This window comes from Trichechus manatus, unplaced genomic scaffold (assembly GCF_000243295.1).
Source record: "Trichechus manatus latirostris isolate Lorelei unplaced genomic scaffold, TriManLat1.0 scaffold00250, whole genome shotgun sequence".
Taxonomy (NCBI): Eukaryota; Metazoa; Chordata; class Mammalia; order Sirenia; family Trichechidae; genus Trichechus; species Trichechus manatus.
This window is the reverse complement of record NW_004444186.1, coordinates 1,027,024-1,040,616: the sequence shown is the minus strand read 5'-3', so window position 1 is coordinate 1,040,616 and position 13,593 is coordinate 1,027,024. Positions and strand designations below refer to the sequence as shown.

The following is a 13,593-nucleotide window of genomic DNA, read 5'->3' as shown; positions in this document are numbered from 1 at the left end:
TTTTTTTTTTTTTTGGTGAAAATCTATACCCCGTTGCTGTACTTTTTAAGAAGTACTGTTTGCTTTTGTATTTTGTGTCTTGATAAGATAACACAATACATGTTTATTGTGGGAAATTCGGGAAATTCAGAAGCAGAAAAGTGAAAGAAGAAGAATATCAGTTGTAATCTACTCAGAGAAAACCACAGTTTGGTGAACTTCCCTTTAATGCAAATATGTATTTACGATACTGGGGTTATACCGTATATAGTGTTCCTTTGTTTGTATTGTATTTCCTTGGTTGGCTGGGAGTTTTTTTTGATTGTGTTACTTGGCCCTCAAGAGTGGACTAAATCAGACATTCCCATTGGTTCTTGGCACAGTATCCCCATTGGTGCCGTCAAGGCCTCTCACTGGTTTTACTTCTTCTTTTTGCCCTTTCCTTCCCGGTCTTCCCTCCTTTTACCTCCCGGTATATTCGATATAGGACTTTAGACATGCCTGTACAATATGTAAGAAGCCCTGGTGGCGCAACCGTTAAGCACTCAGCTGCTAAGTGAAAGGTTGGTGGTTCGAACCCACCAGCGGCTCCACAGGAGAAAGACCTGGCGACCTGCTCCCATAAAGATGGCAGCCTAGAAAGCCCTATGGGGCGATTCCTCTCCGTCACATGGGGTTGCTATGAGTTGGAGCTGACTCGATGGCACCTAAGAACAGTGTAAAGTATGTTTTCAGTTTACCTGATGGACTTGCGCTGGATCTTTCCCCTGGCGTTTCCTTCATTACCCAACGCTGTGTTTTTAAGATCCATCCGAGTTCCTGTGTTAAAATCTAGTTCATTTTTGTCTGACTGGTATATGCCAAGTTTTACTTTTACAGCTTGCTTCTTCAGTTTCATATTATTTCATGAAAAATTTCATGGCATTACATAGTCTTGGAAAACACTCTTTGAAATCGGAGGCTTGTAAACCATTTTCCACAGCCCAGTGGCTTAGGCGTGTGTATGGGGGAATGGAGCAGACAGCTGTTGACAGCTGGGTTAGAATGTTGTGATTCTAGCCATCGGCTTTAGGTGTGCAGTTTGGATGCTTCCCTGCAAATGAACCACCGTATTGGCAACAAATTATAGTAACACCTGGCATTATCTAATCGACACCTTTCTTCTCCTGAGCTCCAAGCCCTACCGGATATTATCTTACTTAGTTTGGAGGCAACCTGTAAGGCAGGGCGGGGTGAGGAGTCTTTTCACTGCTTCACAGAGAGAGAAATGAAGGCACGCAGGACTCAGTACTAACACAACCCCTGGGACCCTGTCTCCCTCCCCTAACTGAGAGCCCCGTCCTCTGGTTTGAAGGTGCTGCAAGATGGGGCAATCTTTTTCTGGCAGACTTGCAGGGAGTTCATAACTGAAGTGACTGGGGCCTGTGCAGCAGAGTTGGGGGCGAGACCTTACATGCCAGCTCAGCCCAGCCACCTGCCCACGACTGGGTGTGTCTGGGAGAGAGACTGAGCAGTTACCCTCGATGAGACACCTTTTCCTACATGGAATCAGATACCTGGGCTAGTGTGTGTTTGTCCTAAACCTGCCCATCCATCAGTAACCCTGAAGTGCTTATCTGTGTGCTAAGCACAAAGAACAATAAAAGATGTGCCTCTGGGACTCTCCCCTTGTGATGGGTGTGGCGTAGTCCCTGCCCTTGGGGGACCCTTGTCTGAAGGGGAACGTGGTGGTCCCTGCTCTCAGAGAGCTCTAGTCGGAAGGAGGGAAGCAGGACAGACAAGTCAGTTAGTTGATACGTGCATACAGAATTACTGAGGGTGTCCTAAAGTAATTGGGTGATTGGTGGTTTGAGACCAGCTGAGTTCTTTAAGGTAGGAAGGGAGAATGTCTTCAGATGGACCATTCAGAGCTTCGGTGCCCAAGACGATCTCTCCCATCGTGTGTGTGAAATCTTTGTCAGGGTGGTCTGGTCAGGATGGTCCAAACCAGTGCAGGGTGGACGGACCTTCTCTTACCAAGTCACAGTAGAGTGACTTCACCTTCTCTTCCTTGCTCTGACTGTAGGTGGGCAGCTATATGAGCGAAGACATCGAGAGCTTGAGGAAGACCATGCGGGACCTGCTCGCCAAGCTGCAGGAGGTTGAGAGGCAGCACCAGTCAGACCGGGTGGCTTTCGAGGTGAGATGGTGGTTTGGACAGGAGGTGCTCCAGGGGATGGGCTGCTGAGAGTCATTGGGCAGGTGCCAGTGACTTTCTCGGTGGGCTTTGCGGCTTTCTGGTTGGGTGCCGTCAGGTGGAAAGGCAGGGCTTTGGGCCTGAGGCGCCTCCTGTCTTCGCCCTCACCTGGACACTTGCAGTGATTGCTGTCCACGGTTGGTCTTGATAGTTGAAAAGTCAGCTCTTGATTCTCTGCTCTGGTGAGGTTGAGTGGTAGCACAGGTCTAGGACGGCAGGGAGTTCAGAAGTCATTTCTGCATGTACCACAGTAAGGACCACTGGGCTCTCAGACACCACGTGGGGAGAGACGGGTCCTGTCCCGTTCACCTCTGACTCCCTAATGTCTGACACAGTACTTGGCCTAAGGTGGGTGCTTCATAGATGCGGGCTGATGAATGGATGAAGCTGCGTTGTAGTGGAAAGAACCGTGCCCATGGAGTCAGGAGGCTTTAGCTCCGGTCTCAGCTTTCCCGCGTAAGGCTTTGTGACCTTGAACGAGCATCTTAATTATTGTTATAAAAGTCATACTGTATTATTATAGAAGATTAAAAAAATACAGAAGTCCGTAAGTAAAGAGTGAAAGCGCCCCGCTATTGAAAAGGTGTGAGGTCTTCCATAGTTTCCGGAAAATTCTTTGAGTACAAAACGAGGTTCACTGGGCAAACATGAGGTGCGTTTTTTCTAACCAGTCTGTGTGAGATGAACCATCTGCTATCGTTCATCCACACGTAAAGTCTTTTTTAATGTTGTAAGTATGTAATAATAGGATTATCTCCTGCTCAGGCACACCAGGAGCTGGTGGAAAGAGGAAGGCCAGACTGAACTCTTCTTTTTCATGGGACTGAGAGAGAGTTTGGGAGGAGGATTGAGGGTACGAACCAAGGGCACTAAGAATGACAGGCTGTGCCTAGATGAGTTGAAGTTTTATTTGAAGAAATAATTTAACCTCCTGGATCATTGTTTCCACCTTTGTTAAAAGGGTTCATGAAATATACCTCGCAAGTTTGGTGTACGGATTGAGTGAGGTAATACAAGTGAGAGTACTTTATCACTCTAAGGGGCTTTAGAAATACATTCTATATTTTTCTTAGTAATCAGTTTAACAGGCAGATTTTCCTATCCTAAATGTTTTGGACTTAGGACAATAGTAAGATTAATTTGAGGCCCTCAGAATGAAGTAGCTGTGTGATAAAGGGACTTTGCTGCATCTGTTTCCAATTCCACCATTTGGGTAGTTGGGATGGCAGTCTACCATTTGGGTAGTTGGGATGGCAGTCTACCATTTGGATAGTTGGGATGGCAGTCTACCATTTGGATAGTTGGGATGGCAGTCTACCGTTTGGATAGTTGGGATGGCAGTCTACCAGTTTGGCAACCAGCGCTTCCGACCTTCTCGGAGCAGAACAGGAGGAAGGGGAGATGGAGGCTGTAATGCTGACCAGGCTGTGAACTGTGGAAGGAAATGCCTGTGGAAAGGCATTATGGGACTGTGGAAATCTCAGAAGTCCTTGGTTTTGACCACTCGCACACGGCGGGCTTTGGCAGCCGCGTTTCAGAGCGTGAGCACAGGCGCTCACAGTAAAGGCCCGAGGCCGCGAGGCCCCGACGGCTACAGTCACGTGCCAGGGTTTAGAAGGGCTGCTCTGTAACCCCCAACCACTGTGCCACCAGGGCTCCCTTTAACCCCATGGTGCCCAGCTTCCACTTGCAATAGGAGGCACTTCTTGGGTTGTTCTCACTGTTGGGATGGCTTGGCACACCCTCCTGTGATGAAGGGGCTCCTCTGAGGCAAGGCTGGCTAGAGCTACAGGGACAGATGTGGAACGGAAGTCTGTGTTCTGAACTTTGTGATGGCACCAAGGCCCCGTTCATACTGTCCTCTGAGTACACATCAGCCTGGCACAGTGTTGATGTACAGAAATGGGAGGCCTTGCCTTTAAGTTCCTTCCCACGGGCTGGTCTGTCTCAGGCTAGCGTGAGCAATTCAAGGGCTTCTCTCAGTCTCTCCCAGTGAATTAGATTCTGGTTTATTTTCCTGAAAGGCTCCCTGGTTGTGCAGTGGTTAAGCGCTCAGCTGCTAACCAGAAGGTCAGTGGTTCGAACCAGGGCTTCCAACTGGTTCAAAACAGTTTAGTCATGGCTAGTGGAAACAAGGGCAGTGTATGCATTGCATAGCAACCAAGGCTCTTGCCCATGGGATTTCGTCCCAAGTAGGAAACAGCACTGCCCTGCTCAAAGATGGCAGCCGACCGTGCCGCTTTGAGTGTGTGTCACTCTCCACGTTCCTGCCAATAATCCAGTGTCCTGCACCAGGCTCCTGAAGTCCAAATTCAGGGCACTTACTCTAGGGGAGAGGAGCCCTGGTGGTGCAGTGGTTAAGCACTCGGCTACTAACCGAAAGGTTGGTGGTTCAACAAGGGCTTCGAGAAGGTCTGAAATGGTTCAGTTATGAACTGCTCCTGAAGCCTGATATGGGAGATTGGATTATTGGCAGGAATGTGGAGAGCAACACACATTCAAAGTGGTACAGTCAGCTGCCATCTTTGAGCAGGGCAGTGCTGTTTCCTACTTGGGACAAAATCCCATGGGCAAGAGCCTTGGTTGCTATGCAACACATATGCTGCCCTTGTTTCCATCAGCCATGACTGAACCGTTTGAAGTAGTTCAAAGCCTTAGTTCAAACCCACTAGCTGCTCTGCAAGAGAAAGATGTGGCAGTCTGCTTCCATAAAGATTACAGCCTTGGAAACCCCATTAGGCAGTTCTGTTCTGTTCTGTAGGCTCACTGTGAGTTGAAATTGACTTGACAGCAACAGGTTACTTTTCTGAACCAGGGAGTAGGGAGGTCAGGATTGTCAATTACTGTGAAAATAATCTGCCATTAAGCTTGGGTTTCCCGTTCTACTGGTTGCTACTGTCAGGAAGGATTTGCAGAGAGTTTACTGTAAACAGGGCTGGTGTGCAGCACGGGCACGTCCCATCACACGTCGTCCTGTGCTTGGCTTTCTCCTGCCTGATTCTGACTCTGGGAGGAGCCGGGCAAACTGGCTGCTGGTTGTTCTCCCAGGGCTGGCCAGGCTTTCCAGTGGTTACCTGAATTGTTTTTTAGAAAGTGATTGGGGAGGCAGTTCGGGGTGATTGGGGAGGATTGGAATGGATGGTGAAGTAAGCGGATTCTAGTGCTGGCTCCTTCATTTGCTAGCTGTGAACCTTGAGTAGGTCAGTTGACCGTTACTTGTGAATGGAAGAGATTGGACTAGATGAAGATCAATTCCATTCACAATTTCAGAGAGCAGTTACCGTGTGCTAGGCACTGTGCTGAGCTCTGGAAATGTAATGGGGCTCAAGGTCTTCGCCACGATGAGGCTGGCAGTCTCCTGGGGCGCGCACACAGGTAACCAGGCAGAATGCAGTACGTGCTATGAGAGGAAGGAGCGTGTGTTCTCTGTGGGTACAGAAAGGAAGGGCACCCCCCCACCCCAAGGCTCTGCAGGGTGTCTGGAAGAAGGGGTATCTGAGCTGAGACCTGAAGGATGAGTGGGCATTGGCAAGACACAGGTTGGAGGAAAGGAGGCAAGTGAGAGGGTCTTTCTGATTCTACAATCCTGCTTTTATCCTTTCTGCACTGGTCTCATCTTCGATACAAGACAAACTCTTCCTGATGCGTGGTAGCCCCTCCGTGTTCCATCATGGCCTTTGCACATAGGCTGACACATTACTTGAGGTGAGGGTGAGGGTGAGGAAGAGCTGGGGGAACGAAAAGGAGGACACGGAAATATCTTCCTGGATGATTTGCTTTTAAATTCTCAAAAAAGCCACATCATTTGGTTAAACTGGGCGGGCATTGGAGGATTCCTGGGGATGCTGAAGAGTTCAGCCATCTGAAAAATGGTGCTTGTGGGTGCCAGGTGTCATGTTAAAGTGGCACTCGATCCGCCCTGTGCCGCTCAGCCCTGGGAATCGGCCTGAGGTCTCCGCTCAAGTCCCCTGAGGTATCCTAGAGCAGAGCACCGGAGGGACCGTGTGTTCATCAGAGTTGCCTCCTTTCCCCCATCACTGCTCCAGAGGCCCCCCACACCCCGTTCTTGGGTTCTTTTCTAATGTTTGTATCTCTGTTTGCTTTTCCTCCTCCCCCGCCTCCCAACCAACACATCCCTATCCTGGGTTGGGGTCCCTGGGAGGCAAGAGCGGTTTGCACTAGACTAGTAACTGAACGTTTGGCAGTTTGAACCTACCCAGTGGCACCACGGAAGACAGGCCTGGTGATCTGCTTGTGTAAAGATTCCAGCCAAGAAAACCCTCTGGAGCACAGTTCTCCTCTGTAACGCATGGCACCACCGTGAGTCGTGATTGACTTGATGGCCATGGGTTTGGTTTGGGTTTTATCCTGCGTCGTAGGTCACGCTCAGCCGGTACCAGAGAGAAGCTGAAGAGAGTAACGTGGCCCTTCAGAAAGAAGAGGACAAAGTAGAACAGAAAAAGGCGGAGATCGCAGACCTGCAGAGGCGCTTGTCAGAGATGGAGACGGTAACTGTTGGTGTCCAGCTTTTCAGTCCCTCGGCTCCCGGGCAGGAAGGGGCCTAGGATTGACTGAGACCATTGCTGGGCCTTGCCTTCTCCAAGCAGCTGCCAAAAAGGACGCTTCACAGCTTCCACTGGCCTTTGAGGAACTGGAAGGTGTTTCTCTTGTCTAACTTCAGCTCTCCCTAACTAGGGCTGAACCCATTTCCATTTTAGTTGGGTTCTTATACAGCTGCCCCTTTGGGGTTGAAAGGCTTCTTAAGAATCCATTCAGCTTGGTTGCTCAGGGTTGGCAGCCATAGCTGGCAGGTGGGCCTGAGTAATGGGAGGCCAGGCTCTCCCTCCGGGTGGCTGGGTGGGAAGTTTCTGTGTGCTGAGGGTGGGGAGGGTTGTCCCTGATAGGGGAGGGTTCCCCACCAAACCAGCTTGGCCTGCTGCTTTTTGGCAGCAATCCGGGCCACAGAGGCCGAGTCTCAGCCCTGGTGCCCATCTCACACCAAATACAGAAACTGCTGCCTTTCTCTCAGCCCAGACTGTCCTTCCTTTGGCCCACCCAGGAGCATCAGACCTTACTGGCGAAGGTCCGGGAAGGGGAGATGGCCCTGGAGGAAGTCCGCAGCCAGAGCGCTGCCTGCCAGGCAGAACGGGAAAAGTAAGGGCCCTGTTCACTGTGAAGTCAGGGTGCAGGTTGGGGCAGGTGGGCCATGCAGGCTGCGGCTTTGGTGGTGGCCCGATACGGGGAAGCAGCTGGTGCTGAGGTCAGATCTTCCACCCATGACTCACAACATGTTTGCCAGGGAGGTGGGGCGGTCCGCCCAGGGAGATACTGTTTGGGAGGCTGCCATCTCTGGGGAGTTCACTTTCCATGGAGTCGTAACCTACAGAAAAGGCCTTTATGGATTTTCCTTTAGGTTAGTATTAAAGACAGACGGCAAGGTCGAGCGGCTGGCCCAGCATCTGCTGGAGATTACTGTGTTTGACGTGTTCCACCCCAGCTTCCTCCCCACAAAGACAAAGTCCAACTGTAAACCAGTTAAAAGTAAAATTCGAATAACTTCCTCTGAGTCCTGCTGATGAAAAATAAAAACTAAAATGAGCAGCTTCATGAGGAGAGACTGAGCTTCCTGTTACTTGAAGCAGTTCGGATAGAAACCGAGAACCACCCATCAGCAGTGGCATCCAGGGGACCTCAGATCTTTACTAACTCCCAGGTTAGCGAGTTATGCAGAATCCCTATGATCAGAGGCCCCGAACCAATGAACTTACAGAGCAAAGACTGGGCCATTGTGGACCTTCAGGAATTTGGAAATTCTTTATGCTGTTGGCAAGTAAATAAGATCTTAAATGATAAATCCGGTTTGCTTTAACGTCAGCATATTGGGTCTGATCCTCATCGTATGAGTTGGGCCTTCTGTAGTTCAGCAGACGTTAGGTAAAGGACCTTCTAAGGCCTGGGCGTTGTCTTGGGTGCTGGGACCCCTCAGTCCTCTGGGGACATTTTCTCTTGGGGATAAACTACATCTAGGCCAGCCTGACATGGAGACGCAGACGCCTTATTCTAGCCCCCTTCCTGACTCGCCTTCGTATGAGAATTACTTGAAGTTGCTCAGCATTCCCTCGTCCTCCGTGATAAAGCCGCTCATGAGCAAGAGAGGGGAGGAGCAGGAGAACCAGAAAGGACCAGATTGTCCAAAACCAGGCCTGGGGAGAATGCTTTACAAATGCCGATTTTCTCAGTAAAAGGAGATTGAGAAGTAGGGATATTGGAGAGCCAAGGGTGGAAACCTAGAATGTTTGAAGTGTAGGAAGGATGTTGGCTGCTCAGATTGCCTTGTAACCCCCACCCTGAAGCCGAGCACCGGCCATCTTGCTCACACTTGTCAGCTTCCTCAGATGGAACTGGAGGGTCAGTGGAACCAGGAGTTCTTCAGAAGCTCCTGGACGCTGTCCTTGGCGGCTTGACCTTTGACGATCGCGGCCTAGTTTGCTTAGAAGATGCAAAAGAAACAGCCACGGTCTGGGAATCAGGAGACTGAGAAACAGTTGTGTGAAGTGGCTTTAAGGATCCTCAAATCCTGTCTCCCTCCTGGTGTAAAATCCCTGCAAACAGCTTGATGGTACTGGGTATAAATAATCCCAGCTCCTACTTGAATCTTTCTAGTAACAGGGAGCTCATTCCACATGAGGCAGCCCACCTTCTGACAACTTTCATCCTGAGAACAGCCTTCCCTGTTTTAATATAAAAACCACATCCCTGGATGAACCGAATTACTAGGCTGAGGGCTGGGGACCGTGGTCTCGGGGGACATCTAGCTCGGTTGGCATAAAGAAAATGTGTACATTGTACTTTAGTGAGTAGCATCTGGGGTCTTAAAAGCTTGTGAGCAGCCACCTAAGATACTCCACTGGTCCCACCCCATCTGGAGCAAGGGAGAATGAAGAAAGCCAAAGACACAAGGTAAAGACTAGTCCAAAGGACTAATGGACCACAACTACCACAGCCTCCACCAGACTAAGTCCAGCACAACTAGATGGTGCCCGGCTACCACCACCGACTGCTCTGACAGGGATCGCAACAGAGAGTCCTGGACAGAGCTGGAGAAAAATGTAGAACAAAATTCTAACTCACAAAAGAAGACTAGACTTACTGGTCTGACAGAGACTAGAGGAACCCCGAGAGTATGGCCCCCAGACACCCTTTTAACTCAGCACTGAAGTCACTCCTGAGGTTCACTGTTCAGCCAAAAATTAGACAGGCCTATAAAACAAAATGAGACTAAAGGGCACACCAGCCCGGGGGCAAGGATGAGAAGGCAGGAGGGGACAGGAAAGCTGGTAATGGGGAACCCAAGGTCGAGAAGGGGAGAGTGTTGACACTTCATGGGGCTGGCAACCAGTGTTTAATGAGAGACTAATTTGCTCTATAAACCTTTATCTAAAGCACAATTTAAAAAAAAAAAAGCTGCGTCCCTGGAACATCTACCCACTGGCTCTTGCTGTCTGGAGCTATCCAGAATGATGTATCCTTCCTAACCTTCCTGAGCCTCACTTTCCTCATTTGGACTGTAGATGACCTCTGATGATGCTCCCACGTGATGTTCTGAAGTGTCCCACCAGCCGTTCTTTAGGGCGGACCCTTGGGGATCAGATAGAGGGAGTCACACCTGATGGGAACCCCCCACGCCCAAGGCTCTTCCCGCGACTGGGTAGACGAGGCACCTTTCCCCCGGCCTCAGCCTTCCGGTCTTTGTCCCCAGGGCTGCCAGCCTGGAAAAGGAGGTGGCCGGGCTGCGGGAGAAGATCCACCACCTGGACGACATGCTAAAGAGTCAGCAGCGGAAAGTTCGGCAGATGATAGAGCAGGTAAGAGGGCCAGAACTTAGCCTGCCGGGGCTGCTCTCTCTGAGGTCGCCGCATGAGTGTAGCCCTATTTCCTGTCGGATACAAGCCTCTGCTTATTCATTTACTCTCCTGGGGAGTTTGGGTTTGTTCTCAGGTGCTTCCCATAAAACATCTGCAGCTACCGATTGTCAGTTTGGGTTGTTGGGATTTGCTTTTCTCCCATCTTGGCTCCTACTTTTTTGGCCGTTGGCTTCTGCTTTCCAGTGTGAAAATAAGAAAGAGGTTAGTCTCTCATCTGTTCCGTGAAGAGTGTTGTCAATGAGTAACTGAGTGACGGGAAACTCGGTTATGTCCGGACAGACTAGCAGCGTCTGTGCCTCATGGCACATTTTCTGTCTTCCACCACCTGAGCTTTAGGCTGGAGTACATCAGGATGTGCCCATTTGCAGAATTGTTTCGAGAACTTAAAAAAAAAACTGTTGCTGTTGAGTCTGCTCCAACTCACGGCCACCCCGGGTGTGTCAGAGTAGAACTGTCTACTTTCAGAAGTAGATTTCCATTCCTTTCTTCTGAGGCGCCTCTGGGTGACCTCGAACTACCAGTCTTGGTTAGTAGCTGAGTGGGTTAACCGTTTTCACCCCTGAGAGGGCACGTTTGCTGCACGTCAGCTCCGTGAGAGCTGGGGTTTTATCTGTTTTGTTCACTGCTGTTTCCTATCATCTAGAACTGGGCCTGTCATATAGTAAGCTCTCCAATGAATATTTCTTGAATGAGTAATAATTTGTATTTCCCAAACCCACATGGAATGGTTTTTGAATCCTCCCGTTATTTTGGAGTATCAGGGTGATGTCCCTTTCACATTCCCTTCCTGCCCCTAGAATAATCAAGAGTTTAATACTGGCTAAAAGATGGCTTTTCTAGAAAAGCTAAGCAAACCATGGGACAAGTGCAAAGGTCCGCGTGCCGTCTCTGCCGGCTCCTTCCGCCATCAGGGCGAAGTTCCACGCGCTTGGGCTGAGTCATTTCACGATGAGCTCCCACGTCTCCCCGCCTTTGCAGCTCCAGAATTCAAAAGCTGTGATCCAGTCAAAGGACACGACCATTCAGGAGCTCAAGGAGAAAGTCGCCTATCTGGAGGCTGAGGTGTGTGTGCAGGGAGCTCCCGGCAGGGGAGCGGGGCTCTCGAAGGGAAGGTCCCACGTAGGGAGGTGAGTCAGGGGCCTTGGGAAGTGAGTGTCTGGGATGGCTGGTTCATCTGCGGTTCAGCTGGGAACCTTCAGGGAGTTGTTGACTATGGGGATGTATCCTCACAGTACAAGCCCTGGGCCGAGGCAGCCTGGAGGCGAGGCCTTCCTTCTGACCCTGTGGGCTTTGCACGGGAGCTGGCCGTGGAGCCGCCTGAAGGGGGCTCTGCTGCCACTGTGTGATGACCCCTCATTGCGGGAGAGAAACGGGGGGCAGGGGTGTTTGTTATCTCTGGAAGTTTGCCATCTGGAGTTGGAAATAAAATAAGAAAAAAACCGTAACAAAAACACATAGGAAGAATATAAAAATAGATGCGTATAAGTATTCTAAAAAAGACCTAAAATTTAAAAATATTTTCTAAAAGACGCATACTTTATAAACTAGTATCGCAAGGTCAAGCGACTAGTTGAGCTGGCTATAGGAAGTGTAGCATATACAAGATGTATAGGAAATGATCGGCATTGCACAGTTATCGGGAGAACATTCTTGAGGACGGAGGCTGCAGCAGAGATTGCAGGAAGAGAGCCGTCAGGAGTAACAGATAAGGGGACAGGGCGTCCTGGCGGGGGCGGGGATGGAAGGGTTGGGGGCACCAGCAGCCACACATACCCAGAGGTGGAGAGACTGGAATGAGCCCGTTGAATGTGAACAAACGGCAATCCAGAGAAAGGGCAATTCTAACCCCGTAACTTGTACTACAGAATTTAGAGATGCATGAGCGGATGGAACACCTGATAGAGAAGCAGATCAGTCACAGCAACTTCAGCACCCAGACCCAGGCGAAGACAGAGAGCCCGGGCAGGTGAGTGCATGGAGTGGGGCCCAGGTGGGAAGGGCAGGAGGGACGGAGCTCCGAGAAACTGGGAGCACTGAGGCAAGGACAAGGCTCTTTTGAATCAGCTTTATTCCTGCAGTCTCTCATCCGATCCGCTCTCCACCAGAACCATTTTCTAAACTAGTTAGAGTCGAGACCGATACCATGATCCCGAGGGGGCCCATGAACAGCTTCTGGAGGTGTGTGCACCCCCTGAAATCATATACAACAATTGTGTGTGCGTAACACGTGCATATTTCTTGGATGAGGGTCTTTTGCTTCCAGGACCACAGGGGTACCCACAGCTCAGTTATTTAACTGCGCCCTCTTTTCCGTGCCCCTGCCACTAGACAGTAGCATGCCCCAGATCTCCTCTCAGATGTCGCTGGCAATTGCCATTTCAAAGCATTTGGAACCCAGGAGCTCAGCCGGCACGGAAGTAGGATTCCAGGGGCAGACGTGGAGGGAGGCTCTGTGAAGGCGGGGGAGCAACACAGCACTCAGTGTTGACAACTTCCCTTTCCACGTTAGGATAGCCGAGCCCCCCAGCCCGAAGCCCGCGGCCCTCATCCGGGTGGTGGAAGCATGAACTGGCCGCAGACAGGTGCCGGCTGTTGCTGCCGCCTCTCGCCTGGGGGGAGCCCACACCCCTTCAGGCGGCTAGCACTGACTCCTGACTCCCTGTTTCCTGACCGCGCTCGGGGCCTCGCCTCTCCCCCGTGTGCTGGGCAGCCGGAGGATGAGCGCCTCGCCGGGACACTGCAGCCCTGTGGAAGCCGTGCTCCACCCAGTGGAGCCAGGGTGGTCTCCTTGTTTCCATAGTCACCATTCTTCTCTGTCGCAGAGCCTCCCCTCTGTTGTAGATTGGAGTCCAGCTGCCCCAGAAGCCAGGCCCTCGTCAGGCTGGGAGAGGTGACAAGGTTTGCCTCAGCCCTAAAAGCTGCAGACACAGATGACCGCAGTGATTGGAGAGTATCCTGGGGGAATGAAGTTCCTCCTGCGAACACAGCTGGGTTCTTAGCAACAGACTGTTTTTCTACCCGCTCCACCCTCAGCCCACGCTGAGCTGGGCGTCCTACAGGTGGACAGTGGGGCTGCCTGTCACGCCTGGTCAGAGTCAGTGAACTAGACTTTGACGGCCTTGTTGTTTTTGGGAGATCGGAGTGTACATTCAGGGAGTAGCTTTGAGCAGAGAGATTCTCTAGGGCCATGGACAGTTAGTGACGTCTCTCTGCCGTGAAGACTCCCAGAATCTCTTAGGTTTTCCCTTAAGATGCAGCACAAGGGACACCCCAGTCTCCTCCAACCCAGAGTCTACAAACTGTGTCTTCCCTGGGTTACACTGGCCCTGGCAAAACCCCAATTGTATTTATTTTTCTAAGTTATTGGTGTTTTTGCTTACACCTCACAATTTGATTTAATACCAAAGTTTTACAGCCTTCTCTTGTGATGTTAGGATTTCCTAGAAACTGGGA

At 50.7% G+C, this 13,593-nt stretch overlaps 1 protein-coding gene across 1 annotated transcript in view; it reads left to right on the top strand.

Annotated features, from left to right (window-relative positions):
* TUFT1 (tuftelin 1) overlaps window positions 1–12,769 on the top strand; it is a 41,637-nt gene extending 28,868 nt beyond the window's left edge. Inside the window, exons 7-13 of the mRNA XM_023724617.1 lie at window positions 2,045–2,158; window positions 6,595–6,723; window positions 7,275–7,369; window positions 9,975–10,080; window positions 11,119–11,202; window positions 12,006–12,106; window positions 12,650–12,769. Coding sequence (XP_023580385.1) covers window positions 2,045–2,158; window positions 6,595–6,723; window positions 7,275–7,369; window positions 9,975–10,080; window positions 11,119–11,202; window positions 12,006–12,106; window positions 12,650–12,707 — 687 coding nt within the window. The 3' untranslated portion in view covers window positions 12,708–12,769. The remainder of the gene's footprint in view (window positions 1–2,044; window positions 2,159–6,594; window positions 6,724–7,274; window positions 7,370–9,974; window positions 10,081–11,118; window positions 11,203–12,005; window positions 12,107–12,649) is intronic.
* The last annotated feature ends 824 nt before the right edge of the window (window positions 12,770–13,593 follow it).